Raw genomic sequence first — 23,428 nt, forward strand, 5'->3', positions numbered from 1 at the left:
TTTCCTTGAACACTCTAAAGCATTAACATTTCAACTTATTTTTGCTTTTTCTTTCCAGCACCCTGATGGCTTGGAAATGTATTACATAATTATATCTATTATATAACCGTTGACGACTCTTTACATGTCTGTAGTGCTGTTCTCGCTGCCTTTGTTAGGCTGTTGGTTTGAAGAGGCAGTTTGCTTTTTTGTACCATCCTCCCTACTTTTTGCACATAAGTTGTTAAACAGGGAAACAATGCCAGTGAATTAAGTGATGAGGAACTGGGTGAGGATCCAAGCTAACTTGCTTTGTGCTTGCCATGTACCAGGCACTGTTCCAAGATATGTATTAACTTATTTAGTCTACCCATGATTCTCGGAGGCAGTCTATTATCATCATCATATCCACTTCTACAGGTCTGGAAGCTGAGACATAGAGCCATGAAGTGCCTTTTCAAGGGCACCCTAGGTTGGCATGTGCTAAACTGGGCTTTACCCTTGCAGTCTGGCCCTACACAGGACACCCTTGCAAGTAGGTCTCTGTGTCCAGACCATTCCCTCTTTGTGACGTGACTCTGTCATATTCACCAGCTCTGTTATTGTGTTGAACTTGTGCATTAAATATGGTAGGAGAAGAGTGGCAAAATGGTAATGGCATTGCTATGGTTTTTGAATGCATCCACCAAAACTTGGGTTGAAGTTTAATCCTTATAGTGAGGTATTAAGAAGGGAAACCAGGTGGGACCTGTAAGAGGTGATTGGTTCACGAAGGTTCTGCCCCCATGAATGGATTAATGGATATATGGATTAATGGATTAATGGATAGTGGATTAATGGGTTATCTCGTGGGTCTGTTTTGAAAGCCACTTTGTTGGTGTCTTGTGTGTGCCCCTCTCACTGTGTGTTGCCTTGTGCTGCCCCAGGACTCTGCATAGCCCTATCAGCAAGAAGGCCTTTACCATATGCACCCTTTCGACCTTGTACCTCCCTGCCTCCAGAGCCCTGAGTTAAATAAAGCTTCATTGTTTATAAACAGCCAGTTTATGGTATTCAGTTATAACAACAGAAAGCAGACTGGCATCATTAATTTCCAGGCATGATTAAATATTCTTTCTCATCCTTGTTTTAAACCTCCAAATTGTAGCCTTTGCCCAACGATCTATATGGCCTTTGAGCCATTGTTGAGTTTAAAACTCATGAAGGCATAGGCAAGCATGAATTTTAACCAGCAAGTTTAAAATACAACAGCCCCAGGTCTGACCATTTGAAGATCAGGAGTGAGGCCATGTGTAGGCTATTGGGCATTCCTGAAAATTGGGTGCTTTCTGAATTTATTGACCTGAGTACTTAAAATTACAAGTGAGTTTTTAAGTGGGCTTCCACACATCAGGCCCCGAATACTGTGAGGCTTTGCTGGCACACACACACTGCCCGGGCACACGCCAGGAGGGAGCTCAAGGCAGCCACAGACATGTGCACATGCTGCCTTTAAAGTGATACATCAAAATAATTGTGCCTGTGCTTTTTGGCCTTAGAACTGCAAACTGAGGCTACTGATGTGGCAAGAGAAAGAGGCTCAGAGGGATATTTTAATTTTAGAAAACAGGCTTCACTGTTCAAGGAATTTCCCTCTTTAATTCATTTAAAAATACAACCTTCCTTTCAAATGAGAAGAAAACTAATATTTCTTAGTGCTTGTTCGTGGTTAATATTATGCCAATTATTGCATTACTTTTGGCTGATAAATATTCCGGGCATAAATGAAGCCCATAAGATGGATTAATTCTCTGGGAGTACAAACAAAAACTTTCAATATTTTATATCACATAATTAAATGCTGTTTGTTGTTTTTAGAACCAGAACTTGGGACATGCTAATTAATTGCTTCAAGAAGACAGACATGTTTCATGGTTGATATTCAGAAGCAGAATATTTATAAGCCCTGTACAACACTGATGACAAATTACACTTGCAGAATAAATCCTACCTGCAGAAGTCTGGGGGCACCATGCCATAAACATTGATCCTGTCACACAGCTCCAGAGCAATCGTCATTGTGAACCAGCCAGTGCTGAGCCAAGTATTGGAGATCTTCCTGGAAGAAACAGTGATTAAGTCTGCAACCTGGTAAAATAGTCATCAAATCCATTACCACCTTAAATTCTTTCTGGAGCAAAGCTGACCATAATCAGACAGACAGACAGATACAGATGTTCTCCTTCCTTCCCTCCCTCCCTCCTTCCCTCCCTCCCTCCCTCTCTCTCTCCACTTGGTAAATATGCAGAACTTTACCAAAATGATCTCTCTTATCAACAGCACCATACTACATGGTATGATCATAACCGATATTGGCATACTATCACGGTGGGTTCGTGACACTAAAGGATGCTCAGAAGACTTCTGTATCACCAAAGAAAAATGATTAATGTTTTAATGTTTACATATGTGTTATCATAACTCAATTTCTTATAAGATGGCATGGTATCTGTGGGACAGTTTTTTTTTTTATTAACTAGATTATTTGAGTCTAAGTAGAAATTTTCCTTGTACTCCAAGCTGGCTAGATAATGAAGAATTAATTAATTTTCATTGCTGGGGATGGAATCCAGGGCCTTGTGCATGCAGGTGAGGCAAGTGCTGTACCACTGATTCCATCTCCAGTCATGATAATGAATAATTTAAATATGAGCAAACATGTGGATATGTCTATCAATCTATTGATCAATTGATCAATCTCAAGGTCAAAGCTTGCCTTCAAGTAAACAAATTAACACCAATGCTGGGATGGAACATCTTAGGAAAAACATACTTATTTGGGAAGGGGCTAATGACCAGAGGAAAAGAACCATAGGAGTGCTTATATTAACGGATCCTTTGCTTTATTTTCTCTTAGAACACTCAAGGCCTTCTGAAAATTTTCATGGGCAGTCAAAAATGAACAAACTTAAGGGATGAATCTGTGTATTCCACATTCATTAATTTGCCTGGTCACACAGCTGCATTGAGCAACATGCCAAGCCTAAGGATAACTGTGGAGACCTAACACCAAGGTCTAATTTGACCCTGTGAGATGACTCGGTCTCCCATGCTACGCTGCTATGGATATTAATTTCAATTCTTTGGGGGTTGCCACTTTTGCTTTTTTTCCCAGTGCTTATGGCATGCCTCATTAGCCAGTTTCAAACACCTTATCCCCAAGGTCAGACTGTCTGACTTTGCCCAGCCACAGCACCAGATGTGATGTGAATAACAAAGTTGCAGAAAGGCTTTTCTGTTGGCGTTGTGTAGCACCCCTCCCTGAGAAGAAGGAAGACTTGTTCAGCAGTCTGCATTATTTCCATTTCAAATAAGGACCAAAAAAAAAAAAAAAAAAAAAAATTTAAGGAGTCCTTTGTTTCATCAAATACCTGGCAGGCATTGGTGATTCAGTTATTTCCAAATTGGGGTTTCAACTTTTTAGTTCTTAAGCCCTTTGCTTATTTTTTCCCCCTTCATTCCATTCCATCCCATCCTGACCCAGTAATGTTCCGGGAAGTGCATTTAAATGCTCCTAAAAATGGGAACAACACAGGCTTGAATCTTTCCTGTTTCTATCATAACCAGCTGGATGACCTGAGGCAGGCAGTTTGTTGCTGATTTCTGACCCTTGGTTTCTTATCTATAAGGCAGACACGGGAAGCTCTGTCCTCTGGGCTGTTTGAGAACTAAATGAGAGAACACCCATGAAAAGTGTCCAGTGTAGTGTGTTCATACATCATGATCCCTTCCATCTCTTTTGGTTGCTAGAAGCAAATAATTCAAACATTCCTCTCAGTGCTTTTTAGTATGAAGAAAATCCTTCTAGTACTGTGCTACTGGGGTCTTATGTAGAAGCCATCATCAGTAGTCAGAGCAGCAATTATAAAATTCAGAAGCTTCCAGCCCACAGAAGAATTAACAGTCTCCCTCAATTCTCACGAGGGCTTATATTCACAAAGACTTGGAGGCTGAAGGAGATTGCATGGAGCACAACTTACTGAACTGTTAAGGGTAAGGAGAGGATGTGACTTCCCTTAAGTTAAAGCCAGTCTTTGCCTCTGTGCTGTGATAATGTCTTGGCCAATTCTAATCTGGGTAAATAACAACTGGGAGGATGTGGAGCCCTGGAATACAATAACATTCCCTTATATCCACGGCATCTTGATCTAGGAACCACATCTATATCCCCTATGCTTTTAAAGCTACTGGAAGCATCAAAGAGGGCTTTTCCCCGGGGGGTGGAGGCTGTCCTGTAATTTTCGTTCTCTTGTGTGATGTAGTGGAGATCACAAGCCACAGCCTTCAACACAGGAGGATGAGGCTCTACAGAAAAAGGCTTCATGGGTAAAAATGGGGAGAATATAAAGTAGAGGAGTAAAGAAACTACAGTGAGAGTTCTTTAAAGTGCCACTTAAAATTCCCCAGACTTCCTAAATAATAGCCTTTTGGGATCACGTGCTATAGAAATACAACTGCTTTGTACTTTCTTTCTAAAAAGATTTCAACTCTTTTTTTTCCAACAAAGGAATATCTACTGTTTTTACACTTAATCAGCTATAATGAAAGAATATGAAGAGCTGTCATGTGCTTATTAGGGAAAATTATCAGATATTCTTTTATATGATGAAGTAACACACTGAGCTGATAATTCTATAGTGCACACTAAATTACAATTAAAGGCCTTTCTGCTCCACCAGAATCTCATTTATAATCTCTATGGAAATATTCTTCCTGCAGTTATTTCATTTATGCTTCCTTTATCTAATTACTATAATATTGGTTCTGAATCATATTTTCCTAATGTACCCTTATTCAATTATAAAGTTATTTTCAAGTACAGTTACTTTCTAATATCAAAGAATACTACTTGGCCATCTATGTCATTTGTCATGCTTCTTAATTGCAGATTGTTCCTGAGCCATTTTTTTTCCTCCACTTTTAAGTAGGGTGAGACTTCTATAAATCAAAATCTATTGAATTATCACATTTATTCAAAATATTAGCCTGAAATAAATGTCCTGATCATGAGATTTGCAAATTAGATATTCCATACTTTATGTACCTTCAATACATGCTACTATTTTATTGGGTTTCAAGAAATGCATACACAGAGGAAATATGGTTATACTCTAAATATGTTGTGCTTCAATTTACAGAAATAGTTTTATTCTGAAAGACCATTTCTGACTTGATTCTTTTAGTTTGGAGCAGGCTTCAGGTTAAGAAAATACACATATAAAAAGATTGAGTCAACAATATGAGCTTTTTGAAAACAGTTTCCTAACCAGGTGCAGTGGTGCACATCTGTAATCCCAGTGACTTGTGAGGCTAAGGAAGGAAGGATCACGAGTTCAAAGCCAGCCTCAGCAACTTAGTGAGGCCCTAAGCAACTTAGTGAGACCCTGTCTCTAAATGAAAAATGAAAAGGGCTGGGGATGTGGCTCAGTGGTTAAGTGCCCCTAGAATTCAATCCCTGGTACCTCCCGCCCCCAATTTTTTTTTTATAAAAACAGTTTCCTAAAGGTAAAAAGCATAAATTTCTAGAAGAGTCATTACAAATTTATAAGTGTGATCCATCCAGCTAGGATTGAGTGGGTCCCAGTAGATAACTGTTTGTGGAAAGAGACTCAGGAGCTTATCTGCAAAGATTTTGCTGGGATGACCAGGGAGGTAGAAGCAGTGAGCAGATAAATTTCACAAGTAGGATGTGTCTTGGTGTGAGATTGTTTCCTGAAGATCCTAAGTGGCAAAGGTTGGGATGGTTGTCTCCAAGTTATCTACTTAACATGATCCCTTAAGAAGATTCAGAGTCATGTATAGTTATCCTCAATGACTAGCTCTGTGGCAGAGTTTCAGGAATACTTAAATTTAGCAAATAACCATTCAACAAAAAAGAGAGAAGTGTTTACTAATGAAGAGTTTCTACTTACTTTGAAATTTCCAAGCAGTAAAATCAAGGCGTACACACATAGTCCCCTCCTTCTTCATCTCTTATAAAATACTTTCTTGATTAAATAACTCATTCACATGAGTAGAAGTCTCTCTTATTTGTGGGGATTAAAGGGATTTACATGACTGGGTTTTGTGGCTACTTGGAATGACAGTCAGGATACTCAGTGGTCTAACCACGGGGCTGCTAGGCCTTCCTAGAAGGGGGCCATGTGGTTACTAGCAGCAGTGCCTCTCCACTCTCCCCTGGACCCCAGGCCCACCCTGCCAATGCCAGCCCTCAAACCATCACAAGGCTTCCAGGATTTTCAAAGGTAGCTCTTCCACACAAATAGTTTGGGGATGGTGTACTTTAGTCTCTAAGAGTGTTCTCCAATAATATGCTGACTATGCGGCCAAATAATAGATTTAGTAATTTATATTCTTTATTTCACTTATCTCTGTACTTTTAAGATAAGAAACTGATTCAACAACAGTTTTTATAAGAGTAAATCACATCACTAAATGTATATTAACCACACAAGTACATGTTTTAGAGTTAAGGAATCACGGAAATTTAATCATTAGACCAGTCCAGGACTGGTAGTCACTTTCACATGTAAGTTCACTGAGTCTCTAAAATATTTGATAACATGTCCAAGGCCATGTGATAACACCAGACATCCAACCCATAGCTGTCAGTTTGAACCACACTGCACTGGAGTCCTAGGTGCCTCTCTATCTTTTGTTCCATCTAGATATGCCTGGTTGGTGATACGTCATCTCTTGACCTTGTCTTGTGCTCCTTCCCTCAACCCTCCTGAGTGCAGCCACAGCGAGGCTTTTCTCCAACCCCCTTCCTGGTCTCTCAACTGATGGGGGGAGGCTTCCCCCATCCCAGCTCCTTCCTTACTTGGATAAATCCTGATTGGTCTGGGTCTCAGCCTAAGTAAACCTTTTTGAGAAGGATTTCCCTCAATAATTAAAAAAATTTTCAACCTTTAGTGAGAAATACATTTTATATCATGATTGAAAATACCTACATATGTGCATAAATATGTACATATGTGTGTATATAAATATAAATGTTTCATTTTGTTTATTTTTCTAAAGTGGTTTTTCTTTTTGCAGTACTGGGGATTGGATCCAAGAGTTTTCTACCTTTGAGCCATACCCCACCAGCCCTTTTTATTTTTTTATTTTGAGATAGGACTCTCTAAGTTGTTGAGTCTGACCTTGAACTTGTCCTCCTGTCTCAGCCTCCAGATTCCCTGGGATTAGAAGTATGGCCACCATGCCAGGCTCCACTGGTTTTTAGTATACTGTTTCAACTAATATATTTTCAGTTTTAATTAACATTTTGGAAAACACTGCCCTAGTCCATAGTGTGTCTCCTGCTTTACATGTTACAGCATCATTTTCTTCCCCTCACATGACCCTCAGCACACAGGCCACTGCTTGGGGAGTATCTAAGACTTTATATTCTTGGAGGGCAGGGTCTTGATTTTGAATGCATCCCCAGTGGCAGGTGTAATGCTGAGCAAGTAGTAGGTACTCAATAAATATCAGTTGGCTGAGTAAAATTTTGCTTTTGAAAGGGAAAAACAAACCCATATACTTATTTTTGATAAATGTTCTTATAAGTAAAGCAAAATACAATAATGAAATATTGCACTTTTTTAAAAACTAATATTGGTCACAGATTTTCAGCCTTTTCCTCAAAATAGGGATTTGGCCCTAAATTATCTGTACAGTGGTCTCAATGCTTCATTTCATTGTGCTTTATAAATTCAGCTTGAGCATCCCAGTCTCCAGGAGAACCCTAAGGATGAGCTCTCTCAATGACGTGAGCAGTGGGGCCCACGACACAGGCCCTTAGCAAAAGCTTTGCCTCTGGTGAATCAGTCAACACTGGGATGCTCCATCCCTGCACCCTTGACCTCCCTCCACCTGAGCCTCTGTACCTGTCTTTGCCAGTCTCCTGCTTGAACAGCTCATCGAAATGCAACATCTTATGGCGTGTGATCATGAAGGCCTTTAGCCGGGGCAACACCTGGCTCAGGAGCTGCAGGTTGTTGTACACCTGTCCCTTGCCATCTCGTCTCATGTAGCTGCTGGGGCCCCAGAAGATGAACACGGTGCCCTGGCTCACGTTGAGCAGGTCGTGGCGGTTGCGGAGGATCCTCTGGATGCTGGAGTGAGCGATGACCCTCAGGCTGGTGCGATTGCCCACATCGCGCCCGTAGCCACGGGTGGGGGCGTCATTCATGCGGATGACACACTCTGTCTGGTCAATCTGGGGGCCTTGTAGACTGCGCAGCAGATGCCCTGAGCTGGTCACCAGGGCACAGTCTCTGCAGTGCATTTTCAGGGGCTGGAAGCAGGGGAGAGAAGGACACTGTCAGGACGAAGGGCAAAGGACATAACCTTCAGTTGCTACCAGCAGGTTACTTTCCTGCCGCAGGCTCAGGGGGTTCCAACTCCCTTCTGTCTCCCATGCCAGATTATATGCCATCTGCTGTGAATTCATGGATCCTTACGTTCTCTTCTGAACTGGTGACAGGGAAGTTTGGACAAGAGAGAAGGAGCTGGCACACTGATCTGCTAAACATTGGCTAGAGGCTTTCCTGAGGTTAAATAACCACATTGACACATTTACCCAGTGGGGCTGCCATCATGGTAATTTTGCAGAGGAGGGTAACTCAAGCTTAGAGAAGTTAAGAAATTTTCCCAAAGATGAGTAACAAAGGCAAACTCTCAAAACTAGTTTTTTTCTGAATTCAAAGTTACCCCCAGGCAGAAGAGAAGACCACACTGCAAATTGCTCTGACACTGGTTTTGATGCTGTTATTGAAAAATTATGTGTTTACTAATATTCTTGGATGTGCTACAAACATATTTACTCTAAATAAACATCATATAGGAATCACATGAAGATGTCATGCAGGTTGTAACCCCTTCAGTGCCATAATTTTGAAATGATAATTAGGATCATGAGTCCCACTTAAATGACAGGGAAACAGAGAGGGAAACTGAATTGGTCCGTTTTCACAAATGAGAGGAAAGTCTAAATTCAGAGCTGCAGATCTCATCCAGGAATTGCAGAGCTTGGATTCTTCTCTCATCTGCAGTCAACTTGTACCCTGGGAGGTCCTGGCTGCAGAGCCCACCAGGGACAACTCCAATAGCAGTGCTCAGTTCAACATCCTGAACTAGTGATTTGCTTTCTGAACACCTATGTTCTAAGAAATTAAACAGTCCCCTTGTTCATCTTTAATGAGAACTATCTCTTAGTTTCTTTTAGAAGATAATGAAATTAGATCCTGAGGCCAAGGCCAATAAGTACAAAAGAAAACAATCAAGATGCTCCGAAGGAAAGCTGCGTTGTTGGTTTTCACCCAGAGTCTGCCCTTCTAACTTCTCTAGCTTTGAGAAAGACACACTAGATGCACAGGTTTGGGAAATCAGACCCAACTTAGTGCCACATATGTTCAGTCTTGTATTTACTCTGGAAGTTTCCCAGAGCCATGGCTCTGACCTCAGAACCTGAATGAGAGCACCTGAGGGCAGTTGCCTTCCCTTATCGCATAGGACCCAAGAACACAGGTTCTTGGCTGTGGCAGGATGGGTCCAGCTGTGGAGCCTTGGTAAATCACTAATCTCCATAAACCTGCTTCTTCATCTCTAACTAAGGAAAACAGCCCACTCTACCTGGGTAGAATTAGCAAAAGTAGATACCTAGAAGGTTAGATTGAATCATTTGATTGCCAATATTTGATCTGCAAAATTAGCAATTGCATGTGGTTGAATCCAATCCTTAGCATAGGATTTGGCACAGTGATCATTCAATAAATGACAGGGGCTCTTAGAATTATCAGTTAGTGTGGAGCACATTTTAAGTACTCACTAAATCAGTGCTGAGCACTTCGGGTTTGTAATTGACACATGGGCTTGTGGAAGGGAGAGTCAACCATTGCAAATTCTCATCATTCATACAACATCCAGTTGCTCTGAGATGACAGGCACTGTGCTAGGCAATTTGAATGCAAAGATAGGGAGGAGAAAATCCTTGAAAGCTTGCATTTTTGTGAGGGACGGTGGGTCAGTGAGAGTGCATTAATGTGTGACAGGGGACGAGGAGGGGGCTCTGCTGGAAGTATGAGTGATAGGGTTGTTTAGAGCACAGCAAAGCTGAGAGTATAAAGAGTCAAGCAGCTAATATTTATTGGGTGCTTTACACATGCCAGGCCGTTCTGAGCTTTTTATAGAGTATATTAATCCTTCAAATAATTTTATAAAGTAGATACTATATTATCACTTCCACTTTACAAATGAGAAAATCAAAAGATAAAAAGCTAAAGAAACTTGCTCAAGATCATACAATTAGGAAATGGGAGAGTTGGGATTAGAACTCAGGGAATTTGATTTAACAGCCAATGGGATCCAGCATTGTGCCACTGCAGTGCAGTAGAATGAATAGAGTCACAGAATGTTTGCTTGGCTCATTGCCTACCTTCTGTCCTCCCTCCCAGAAACCCAGTTATACTATTTCTTAATCAGTAGTGTTATTGTTCTGAGGAAACTGTTCGGATGCAGTAAGCGGCAAAGGTCTTCTATCCAATACCTGCACTCTTTGGAGGATCATTCACAGTAGACTTGTCCAGGTAGACCCTTAAGGCCATGAGGGAAAAACATGGCTAAGGCCTGACTTGACTCTGGAGGAGAAGCCACATTCCAGTTGCCCAGAAAGTGGCCTCTGTTCTCCTCAGGAAACTGCTGGAACATGGAGTCCTGAATCCCTTAGGTGAACTACTGGGGTGAGGGCTATTTCAGTGGCCAAAGGATGAGGAAATAACTTCACTCTCCTCTTCCTCATTTTACCTGCCATTCCGTATATACACGAATAATGGTGAGGGAGAGTTCAGTGGTGATTCATTCAATGATAGTGTTCCTACTTTGTGCCAGGCACTGAACTTGGAACTATAGATAAAATGATCAATGAGAGCACACAAATCACCATTGTTCCAGACGAACAATTACCGCACAGTGAGCACCATAACTAATCAGGCACAAGGGGCCACAGGATCAAAGATAAGGGAACATTTGAGCCTGTCCAGAAGAACCAAGTAGTGGGAGCATGACAGGAAGGAATCCTGCCATGGAAATTAACACAGGAGACAATTTTAAAAGGGAGAGAGCAGTCGATGTTGTCAGTAGGACAAGACTTTTGGATTTGATGACTTTGACTGAAACAGTCTCAGTTAACAGAGGCGACAGTCTGACTGCGGTTAGAAGTGAGGAGTAGAGGCTGAAACCTGCCTTTCAGGGCTGGCTAGGTTTCCTGACCATGCCACACTCTGTGATCACCAGATGCCACCAGAGCACACTGCAGCTGACCTGATCCCAGACAGCCCTCCCCCATCTGTCCTGCCCACTGGCCTGAGCTGTGTATTACCAATGGCCTTGGACACTGACACTCATTCTTTGAGTTGTGCAGATGCACCAAACAATGCAGAAAGACTGAAGTCTGAATTACGCCTTAAGTGCCTTTTGGTGAGTGGTGCCAATAAAATGACAATAGCTGTTCTAAACCTAATGTTTTACTCCCAGCAGCTGAGAAGAGCATGTACCCAAGGCAGAACCACTTCCAAAGGAGGAAATGAAATCTATTTTCTGCATTCAGAGGGAATAATGATGTCTTGGAAGCAGAATGATTAAAAATCATACGAGCTGTGTGACCCTGTTTCTTAGGATGTGTTCTCAGAGACAGCCATGTTCCTCCATGGCTAAGTCCCCTCAGGAGCCTCAGTGTCTTAATCGCTCGGGTGAAAATATTTATGCCATGGTGAGCCAAGATTCTTGAAGTAATGCTTACATGTTCCTTCCTTAAGCACTAGGATGCTGGGCTGACCAGTCACTGAGTAGAGCATGGGAAGGTGAACCCTCGAGGATCTGCTGTCAGCCTCCGTCACTGAGGAGGGCACCGGAGGTAGGTGACTCCCCATGGATTCTCTGCCTAATAAGACCTTCTCTTTGGCTTCTTCCTCATAGTATTTAACCTCCCAGATCCTTTGGGACATTTTCCTTAAAGTCCCATTTGGTGAGAAACTTCATCCATTGGTAGAAAACAAAGTCACCCATATTAGGTCACTCCAATCTTGGTAATCTCTTTTCCATCCTGACTCAAAAAACATTTTAGTAATACTGAATAGACAGAAGGTGGATAAATGAGGGGATGAAAACCAGCCTCTTCTCCTCTCTGTTTTCTGAGAAAACCTGCTTCCTGAGTCATAAAATGTAGATACAATGTGATGCCCTAACAAATAGTTAGTCTATCCTCCTGGTCTTTAGTAATGATGCCATGGAGGGGGGTGGGAAGGAGTGGGTCATGGAAACTTCTGTCTGCAGAGGAGGCTGTGGCCAGTTGCCTCAGGCAGCCTCTCAGCCCAGGGAGCCATAATGGTCAGAGCTCAGGGCACTGCCTGGAATTAATGGCTGGCTGGGAAAATGGCCCAGGACACAGGAAGGGCCATTAAGCCCAGCCAGTTATTAATCCCCAGTAAGAGCTTGATGCCAAGGTCATTAGAGCTGTTGTGAGGTGAAAAATGCCCAGCAAAATCCACGGCTCATGGAGGAGTTACCCATTCTCCAGGCCACTGGGCCTCTGAGCTGCAGTCCAGGCCTCCACAAGCCGGTGAGTGTGCTGCACAGCAGTCTGTCCAAGGCAGGCAATGGTCCTCCAGAGGGAGAGTGGACACACAGACACATGTACATGCACATGCAGAACTTATAATTTAATTTTTATTATCCCTTTTTACATTTTGATAATTTGTAAGCATTTGCCATCATCCTAGAACCCATGACAGTGTCTAAAAACTTACAGCAAGGTTCATGAATGTTTTAGGGTATTTTAGAATGTGTGAATGAGTCTCTCTGCCTTCGTTACCACATCTTCCTGCCTAAAATAAGACAAAACAAAACCCCAAACCGAGCACAAAAACAAATCTCCAAACTCAGGAAATAGAAAAGCATGACAACTTTCATTACAACTAACCCCTTTGGGCTGCAGTGACAGGAGTAATCCCTTTTTGGGGAAACATACTCAGGAAATCAAGATCTGATTTCTGCCACCTCCCGAGAAGCCAAAGCGGCTGGAATTCTCTCTGTGACCCAGCTGATGCCTCCGAAGCCTTTCTTAAGAGACTAGACCAGGCCAAGTCAAATCAAACTTGACACCTAAAACACTTGGTGATGTCCTTGCAAACATTTGCAGCACAGCAATATCAGGCTTCACTTTTTAAAATTCTGGTGTATTTGGCAGAGGGAAAGGAGCCTCAGCACATAATGCCCATTAGCTCAGTAATGAGACTGGTCGTGCTCTGGGAGCTGCCTGTTGGACTGGAGCAAACATAAGATATATTGAAAGGCTTCAGGTGTTTCTAGAATCTCTGCATTTTCCAATCTGATGTTTTCCTGTAATTACTAGGCTTTTATTAGCTGTCAATCTCAGTCCAGCCTGACACTGGGTGTAAGTCATGCTGATTATTTGATGTGATTCACTAGAAAAATGTTGTTCTTCCGCGAAGCTCTTTTCCCTTTTAATGAATGACAAGCCCACCCACCTACCCATCAAGGCCAGGAAGACTTCCTCCATCCATCCGGGGACGCCTGATCTGATTTCCACCCACTGACTGGCTAGGGATGGACAAGCTTCCCTGGGAAGAAGGCGATACTTAGCTATGTTTAAAATATGCTCTTTGTTGTCACTGGCTTTGAATCTGCTGCTTCCACTCCCAGAGGGTAATTTTGGGCAAAGTTGCTTAGTTTTCCTGAGCCACATTTTTTCATCTGTAACATGAACATAGTAAAGCCAATCCTAAAGGGTAGGTTTGTTATCTCAATGGATAGTGAACCTTCCACTCAGCTGGTCAAGCCAAAATGCAAAGGTCATTTTTTTTTTTTTTTTTTTTTTAGAGAGAGAGAGAGAGAGAGAGAATTTTTTTAATATTTATTTTTTAGTTTTTGGCACACAACATCTTTGTTTGTATGTGGTGCTGAGGATCGAACCCGGGCCGCACACATGCCAGGCGAGTGCGCTACCGCTTGAGCCACATCCTCAGCCCCACAAAGGTCATTTTTGATACCTCTCTTTCTCTAGCCCCTACAACCCCTAGGTCCTACTAGAACTATTTATTCTCCTACATGCACATCCCCAATGCTATCACCTACGGCCACCACCACCTCTACTTAGCTCTATAGCACTCTGAACTCTTCACTTTGCTTCATTCTCTTCCTCTCCTCTCTGTTTCTTAGAAGCCTGGGGTCACCTTTAATATGTAAATCAGATTATGTCACTCACCTGCTTAAATCTTCCAATGACTTATTTTTTGCACTAGGAATAAGAAAACAAACTCACAATCAAACTTGATACCACAGGCCCCATGATCTGCAGTTTCTGTCATCTACCTCCACCATCAACTTGTATAACATTCTGCCCTGATTACACTGCCATCTCCCCATCACTTGCTGTCTGATGTGCTTTATAGTGGCTGTTCCCCCGACCCAAACCACTCTTTGATCTCTGCATGATGCTTCCTTTAAACCCGTCAGGTTTTACCTCAAGCTGTCTCCCTGCCAGGAAGTCTGCCCTAACCTCTCAATCTAAACCAGACACTTTTCCCATCTTCTGTCACTTACTCCAATTATGGAGTTTTTTGTTTGTTTGTTTGTTTTGTTTTTTAAACTCATGTGTCACTATCTAAAATAATCTTAACTATTGTTTTTTTGTATCCATATATTCTCACCTTTTTCCCTTCCTGATATTTTTAACTCCACAAAAGGAGGGCATTACCGTATTCACACAATGTTGTCAGCACCTAGAACAGTGCCCACACAGAGGTGTTCAACAAATACATTTGAACAATTAATTGAATGATAAAGCCTGTAAAGCAGTTCCTGTGGTGCCTGACATCCAAAGAATGTGAAATGCTTGTGTTCAATGTATTAAAGGATCGCCATTCCGTTGGTAATCAATTCCTGATACTTTTTGGCTGGGTAACTAGTTTTTATTTTCTAAAACACAGTGTTTGGATTTTGTGCATATTTCATAACCACCTTCATCACTAAATGACCTTCAAAGAGAGACCCAGGAAATCCCATTAGTTTTTAAAATTTAATTGCATTCTATTTTTTAAATGTGTTTTAACAGCTTTACTGGGATATAATTTGCATACCATAAACTTACCCAATTTAAACACGAATTGGGCAACCATCATCATGATCTGATTTTAGAATATTTCCATCATTCCCAAAAGAGACCTCACAGCCATTTATAGTCACTCTCCATTCCATGCCCAGCCTTAGGTGACCACTGATCTACTTTTTATCTCTACAGATGGGCCTTTAGCAACATTTCAGGTAAATAGAATTGTATGATATAAAATTGTCTCCCTTATCTATGGTTTCATTTTCTGAAGTTCTGGTTACCCATGGTCAACTGTCGTCCAAAAATGGAAAGTTTTAGAAATAACAGTTCATAAGTATTTGCTATTCTGAGCATCATGATGAAATCTTGTGTTGTCCTGTCTCAATTTGCTAAAGAGAGAAAACATCTCTGCCCAGGGCGTCCAGGCTGATACACACTGCCCTTGGTAGTGGTCTGGGTTTTCAGCTTGTTGTGCCATGGCAGGGTTTGTGTTCAAGTGACCCCTCCTTAGAAGCCTCAGCTACAATGTCTATGTCATGCCCCTCGCTTTCTGTCATCACTCAGGCATCGCAAGAAGGGTAAGAACAGGACCAGAAGATATTTTGGAGGAGAAAGACCACATTTATATAACTTTCATTATAATACATTGCTATAATTGTTCTTCTTATTGTTAATTTCTTACTGTGCTTAATTTATAAATTAAATTTTATCAGAGGCCATAGGTATAGGAAGAACCAGAGTATATATGGACTCTTACTTTCCATCCATGGTTTTGGGTATCCACTGGGTGTTTTGGAATGTATGCTCCAAGAAGAAGGGTGGACAGCATTTTGTGTCCGGATCCTTTTACTTAGTATAATGATTCTGAGGTTCACCTATGCTATGCATTGGTACTTGGTTTCTTTTTATACTTTGTTTCTTTTTTATTGCTATACTATTCCATACCATTCCTTTGCATGAATATACCACATTTGTTTATCCATTCACTAATTGATAGACATTAGGATTGTTTCTATTTTTTAGTTGTTATGAATAATGCACAGTCATATACAGATCTTCATGTGGACATCCATTTTTATTACTAGGAGTGGAATTTCTGGTTCATATGATAATTTTGTTTAACATTTGGAGAGATTGCTAAAGTGCTTTCCAAAGTAGTTCAACCATCTTTCATTCCCACCTACAATGTATAAGGACTCCAGTCTCTCTCTATCCTTGTCAACATTTAATATCGTCTCTTTTTTATTACAGCCTGTCTAATGGATGAGAGGAAGGATCTCACTGTGCTTTTAATTTGCACTTTCCAAATGACAGATGATGTTGAGCATCTTTTAATGGGCTTATTTATGCCATGATTTTGAGGCTTCTACTCTGCCCCACCTTCCACCCTGAATAAGTGGCATTGAGAATAGGTGATTCTATTAAATTTGACTCAACATTCAGCTGACCTCTGCAGGAGTTGTGTGTGTTGAATACAATAGCCAGAGGAGGGTGAATGGTCTACATCAGAGAAAAGAAAGAGGAGCCATTTAATCAATACCTTTAACACTGGAGAGAGAAATCCAAAGTGAAGTAAGATGAGCAGTGACTGAGATATATTTTTACATTGAAATCAAATTTTGCTAACTAAGGTCAGACAATTCATTTCACCTAGTCCTATTACACTGAAATGTGTTTCATGGAATCACAGACCAGTATGTCCAGCAAAAAGCTCAGTGATGATCTAGGCCAGTAATTCCCATAGCGTGGCTCCCAGGCCAACAGCAACAACTAAACCCAGAAACTTGGTAGAGGTAAAAATTCCTGGACCTCACCCCAGATCTACTAAACTCCGGGGGTGGGGCCCACCAGGCTGTGTTTTAAACCCTGCAGGCGATTCTGACCCGTCCTCAGTGTTGAGAACCACTAGGACAAGTTAGGACCCTCATTTATAGAGGAAGTTAAAGGTCAAGGAATTTGGGATTCATTCAAGGTCATGTGCTAAAGGCAGCACCTGTTATGAACATCAGATCTCCTCACTCCTAAAAATTATGAAAATCCACTTACTTTCATAGGCTGGCTATTTAAAGTCATGGGGTACTCACTGAAAACAAATAATGAATTAATAGTACCTTTAAACTTAAGAATGGAAGTAGATTTATGGAGATAGACAAATTAGAAGGGATTCTTCTGCTTTGACATGCTGCCTTCACTGGCAGATGCCTGCCTCTGTACCACCTGCTGTTCTTTTGGAATAAGGAATCAGGAATAGCTAGAGAGCATCTCTAACCTTGATTTGATTGTAGGGAAGACCCAAATGCCTCTGTGCATGGCTGGGGCTGCTTTTGCCTCAAATATTGGGCCACTGGATCTTCTCTTGGATCAGCACAGCCGCTCTGAAGTTTGGCCAGTTAGGAACCCCTCTCTGTTGTGGGGGGATATGTTGAACCCCTGAACCTCACTACCTGTAAGTGTGACCTTATTTGGAAATAGGGTTTTTGCAGATGTAATTAAGATGTAAATTAAGATGAGGTCATACAGGACTAGGGCAGGTCTTCAGTTCAGCCACTGGTGAAGGGATAAGAAGAGTGGGGTAATGCATCTACTAGCCAAGAAGCCATTCCCTGGCAACCACCAGAAGCTGAAAGACACCATGAAGGATTCTTTCTTGGAGCTTTTTGGGGGGGATAGGATCATGGTAACACCCTAGTTTCAGATTGGAAGTCTCCAGAACTGTGAGACAATATATTTCTGTTGTTTTAAGACACCCAGTTCAGGATAATTTGTTTTGGCAGTCCTAGGAAATTAATACTTTGCCACAATGGTGACCCACTGCCAGTCCTAATCCCTCATCTTTCAGCTTTCACCTAGACAGGTCATTTCCTGCACACCTGCCACAGTATTTGGAAGCATGATTGACACCATGCATCTGCCCTGCTTGGAGAATAAAATTCAAGTTCTTTACCTGGTTTGGAGTCTTGCTAGCTTCATGGCTGTCACCTCATTTCACACCCCTGTCACCTGCTATCCTCCAGCTCCCTTCTCTTCCTAAGACAGAAGCAGTTCCTACTGAAGAAGTTCCTGAGAGAAGCAGTTCCTACTCTGGTCCCTGGTCTTTGTGTCCCCAGTTGTTCACATGCTTGGTCCCTTCTTAACTCTCAGGTTTCAGTTTAAAATTCATCTCCTCCATGGGGACCTCCTTGACTGCCTCCCTCACTTAGTCTGTAACAAAGATACTTACCATTCATAACACCGATAAAATGTTCAACTAATGTGTCAGGCACAGTTCTGAGTGCAAAATCTAAATTATCTAATCTAATCCTGAAAATAGCCCTGAGAGGTAAATTCTACTTTCATCTTTGTCTTATCAGGTGTAAAAGTAGAAGCAAAATTAATCCTCTGTCATGATCCTGTTCATGGTACTTAGCACTGTCTTCAATGATTAAATTTTCTATTTCTTCATCTTCTGTCTCCCACCATGAAAAACCTGAGTTCTGTGAGTGCAGGGATGGTGTGTGGTGCATGGTGCTCAAGAGAGAGAAATTTCTTGCTTCCTCAGTCTCTCACTTTCTTGGCATGCAGTCGATGACATTCCTGTGTCCCACAGGGGTGCTCTTCATGGGATGCACCAATTTCCAGAGCCAGCTTCTCTGGATGCTGGCACAGTGGTTAATGGCATGCAATGACTCACTTTGACACTTTCAAATAACTTCCTGTTCAAAGGTCACTCATGTGCAATTACTTCCTCTGAGAGAAGACCAGATTTAAAGGCCCCATGAGCTCATTAAAGCAAACAATTGAGTTTTCATTAGAGTGAGGTGATATTTAATGTGGCCAGACAAGCCTGATTCTACAATACTGGCTTATTTGAACTGCATTGGAAAGGGGCCTAAGATAAACACAGCATGGCCCCAAACCTGGGAAGATAACTGAGAAAGGAAGGAGAAATATGAGAGCTTGGAGTTGCATGTGTAGCTGAATTAAATGGAGGAGGAGGTAGCTGAGATTTCAGTCGACCAAATGAGAAAAAAATTTAAGTGAACAAGACAATAAATTTATAGTGATAAAGTGGAAAGAGCACTGGCTTGGGAGTTGGGAGTTGGACTTAGGTACAAATCAGTCACTTGTTGTTGGAAAATCCCCACTCCCAGCTTTGTCATGTGTAAGATGGTCAGGGTAGACACTCACTGGCCAGTAGCTATTAGGGGTTAGGATGGCTTGATTCTTAAAAAAGAGCCCTCCTGAAAACCTTCCGCACCCTCTCACTTCACCTGCAGTCACTCACTCACTGACCCTGCCGACTCCGTCTTCTGTCTCTGTTGGGTTTAGCATTTCCATCCACATGTGCATTGCTTCCTTCCTCTTTGCCCCTTCACTGTCTTGCCTCCTCTCACATCCATGTCTGTCTGTTCTCCACACGAGCCAGACTGGCTTTTCTAGAAGGTACACCTGATGAGGACTTCCCTTGGCTTTGTACCTCTAAGTGCTTTGAGGATGAGGTTCTGTTAGTGCTTGCTAGGCCCTGATACCTTGCCACGTCCCTCTGTCCCGCTTTTTCTTGGCTCTGTATATTCCAACTACACCGACTTTGACCTTGTAGCTCTTCGTAGCTCTCAGTGGTGCAATTCAGAAAGCTTTGCTATGGGGCTTTGGCACCTGCTTTTTCCAGAATCTGAGTTTCCTCAATTATAAACTAGAACAATGATACCTACCTTGCAGAGTTATTTTGCCACTTAATTGATAAAATAATGATATTCAAAATTTTCCTCTCTGCCTCCTGTCCCCATATACAGATTTGTAACTTCTTCATCTCTCAAAGTGTCACTTACTCAGGAAACCTTCTCCAAACTCTAAGACTAGCTTAATACTCTGTTTCTCCCTTTGTAATTATTGTGTCTATGATCACTAACTCAGTGTCTGTCTTTCCCATGAAACTGCAAGGTTTTTAAGAACTGGGTTCATGTCTGTGGGTTTAGGTCATCATAATCTACTAGATCCCCATAGATCCTCACCAAATATTTGCTGTACAAGTAACTAAATTAGCTAATAGAAATGAGAGGATCACTCCAAGTCATAGCCTCTCCCATTTCCATTTTCCATTCTATATTCAACATGCATGAATATAGACCAAGAGACAAATCCGTCTGAAGTAGAATACTTAATTTGGGACCAATAGAAGACTTAGTAACACCAACTAAACCCATACAATGTAACCTAAGTCTTTTTATCATCTAGGCATAAGAGGGTTTCCAAAAGCAGTCATGTTGTGAGGTTCTGAAACTGACTACCGCCAAACAGCAAATAACCAGATTGTGTCCTTGTTGACACTGTGGCTCTCAAGCTGATGGTTTGTTTACTGAACTGCCTACTTCAGGGGCTCTGAGAGTGCAGGAATGGTCATCAGCAGCCTGGGTAACAACTCAGCACCCCATCTGGAAACATATGAGTAAACAAATTCATAATTTTTCACTTTGCCAAGCTCAGTAAACACCATCTTGATGAGCTACTAGCGAGGCAGACATTAGTTAAATAAATAAAGCATGAGGCTCTGACAGGATTACTGGGAAGGCACAGGTTTCTCATTTACTGACTGTTGATGGACGTTAGCTGTGATGGACACACTGACGAGGTGCTTGGCCACCTGCTTTAATCTTGCTAAGTGTGATGTGTCCTTTGGGCGCCACAATGGCTTGCTCTGTATTAGAGAAAAATCACATTTTCTTCTTTTCCCTTTTCATTTGCTTAACATGTAGTTATTAAGTACCTACTGTTTATGTAATGGAACCTCTTAGGCAGGATGCCCAGTACACAACTGTCTTCACTCTTCTGGCTACTCCCGGACTTGGCGAGGGCTGTATAATACTATGAAACAGATTGCTGACAACAAGAGGCGGGCATCCCTGATCCTTCAAGCAGCCTGGGAGTGAGTGAAGGCAGACAGGATTGACAGCGTTAAGAGAATTTTTGGTTTAGAAAAGTTCCCTTTTCCTTTTAAGAAACAGGGAGATTCTCTGCTTCTTACTCCTCTTTGGGCTGCACCCATTTATATGAGAGCTTTCTGTAGATTCTGCTCAGGATAGTAGTGGATTCATAACTCCTTGGAGACTTTAGGAGCCAGATTCATGGCTTCTGCGATTCACTCCATGTGCTTGTCTCTCTTATTCCAGCTTTTCCTCTGCCTGTGCCTATATTCCAGCTATCAGGATCCTGTGGACATTTTTTTTTTCATTTCTATTAAGGATAACAATGGAAAACAGTCCCATAAATGCCCCTACCATAGAACAATGGCTACCAAATTTTCACGGAGAAACGTTCGTATTATTATTGCTATCTCAGTTAGACCTTTGGTAACCCTGTGTTATCACTTTAGTTTACACTTGAGGAAATGGGCTCAGGTGAAGGTGCCCAAGGTCATAGCACTTCTGACACCTAGGCAAATGCCACTCCCGAGAGTCTGCATGTTCTCTCCACCATAACAGGCAAAGAGAAATGAGTGGGAGGACCAGGGAGAATAGAAGATTGGAAAACCTTAAAAGAAGATAAAGGCCAACCTGCAGAGGCGAGGGACAAGTCGGTAACAAATATGGCAGCTGACATTAGCATGGGGAACTGTAGAAATTAGAAGCATTGAGAAGACACTGTGAGTATCAAAACTCTGAGAGGTTAGAAAGGTTAAAGAGGAAGCTTAGCAGAACAGTGCAGATTGCAGGAGGCCTTCAGCTCAAGAACAAACACCCCTCCCCCACTCCAAGGCCATTGGTATACAGCGCACTGCATCCCGATAAGTGGTATTCATCATGGTGATCCCAACTCATCAAGAAAAGCTTAAATTAAGTTAAGCTTTGTTCACTTAGGTAGGAAAGTATAAAATCAATTTGGAACCTTCAAAAATAATTTAGACAAACAAGATTTGGTGCTAAAAGGGACTGTGTTTATATTATTTTAAGCCTCATTTGCTCGTAAAACTCATTCCTCGACCATGCTTCAAAATGAGGTGCTAGAGGATTTGAAAGGTTATGGCTGAAGGGAAAATAAGCATTCACTCATGTATGATAGTGATGACTGACTTTCCAGAAAATTCAGGCTTCCCTTCCGTGTAGAGTCAGATGGAAGGGGCTGCTGAGCCAGGGAGGGTGTATCCAGGCCCACGACTCCAGGAAAAGCCATGTGCCTCCCAATGGAGTTGGAGCAGAAGTCACTGGAAAACTGAAGAAGTAGATACCTCCCCAACTCTCTCCCCTCCTGATGCTTCTGTTAACATAGCATAGTGGGCTGGAAGCCACATGCCCAAAGTGGCAGAGCCAGAGAGCAAAGGGGGAATAAATCTATGATCACTTCTTTGATGACTATGAGCTCTCACTTTTTTTTTTTTTTAACTATGTGAACAAGAAACATGCTGTCACTTTTAAGCTTTTCTACATATTTTGGGACCTGTTTGTGACCATGGGCTGTTCACTTATAATTATGATGTCAGGCAGCCAGGCCATGTTCTGTTTTGTACTTATGGAGTGCAGACACCTGTTCTCTTTCTCAGCTCCAGTCCTGATCACTTCACTCACACTCAATGGGCTTCTGTAACTCCCTTTACCTATGGAGGGAAGACTACAGTGCTAAAAGTAGCTCCCCATAGCTTATTTTTTACTGGCCCATTTCTGAACTCTGAAAACTGGAGCACAGTGGCTCTCCCGGCCCCATCACTGAGAGCTGATCCCCCACGGCAGGACCCCTGGAAAGACCAGGTTTCTGCCCAACAGAGTCCTCTGTAGTAAAGACTGCTTGGGTTCAAATTCCATGGCTTACTAACTATTGACCTTGGAGAAATTTCTCAACTTCCCTGGGTCTTGGTGTCCTCATCTATACAATAGTGGTAACGAGAGGAAGCCTCATAGGCTGTGAGAGCCCCAGGAGTCAATCCGCTGTGGAGATTCTGCTTGCTCATCTGCCACCAGTGAGTCACACTGCAGTCACTTCCTCACAGTCTCAGCCATTTGTGTGCCGCCTCCTTGAGGCACACAGTCATTTTTTACCTTTGTGTCCCCTACTGGCTCACAAAATGGCTTAAATAGAGAAGAGGTCCAATAAATGTTGGTTGAATGAATAAATGTATGAATTTCTGAAGTAGCAAGAGGCGTTCATCTATCCATTCACTCAAGCTCTGATCAGAGAACTCAAAAAAATTTTTTTTTCTCCAGTTTGAATTCTTATTGGAAAGCGATAAGACCTTATTAATATTCTGGCATTTTGAAGAGGCTTTGGTCATTTTTCTGTTGTCCTAGGGAATTGTTTAACTCTTTATGGATCTGATTTCCTAAGAAG

The 23,428-nt window shown here is 42.0% G+C and overlaps 1 protein-coding gene across 1 annotated transcript in view; it reads right to left on the reverse strand.

Moving 5' to 3' along the window:
• Positions 1-2,011: 2,011 nt before the first annotated feature.
• The window catches only part of St6galnac5 (ST6 N-acetylgalactosaminide alpha-2,6-sialyltransferase 5), a 144,684-nt gene continuing 123,267 nt past the window's right edge, over positions 2,012-23,428 (reverse strand). The window contains exon 3 of the mRNA XM_076863400.2: positions 2,012-2,077. Coding sequence (XP_076719515.2) covers positions 2,012-2,077 — 66 coding nt within the window. The remainder of the gene's footprint in view (positions 2,078-23,428) is intronic.

This window comes from Callospermophilus lateralis, chromosome 7 (genome assembly GCF_048772815.1).
Source record: "Callospermophilus lateralis isolate mCalLat2 chromosome 7, mCalLat2.hap1, whole genome shotgun sequence".
Taxonomy (NCBI): Eukaryota; Metazoa; Chordata; class Mammalia; order Rodentia; family Sciuridae; genus Callospermophilus; species Callospermophilus lateralis.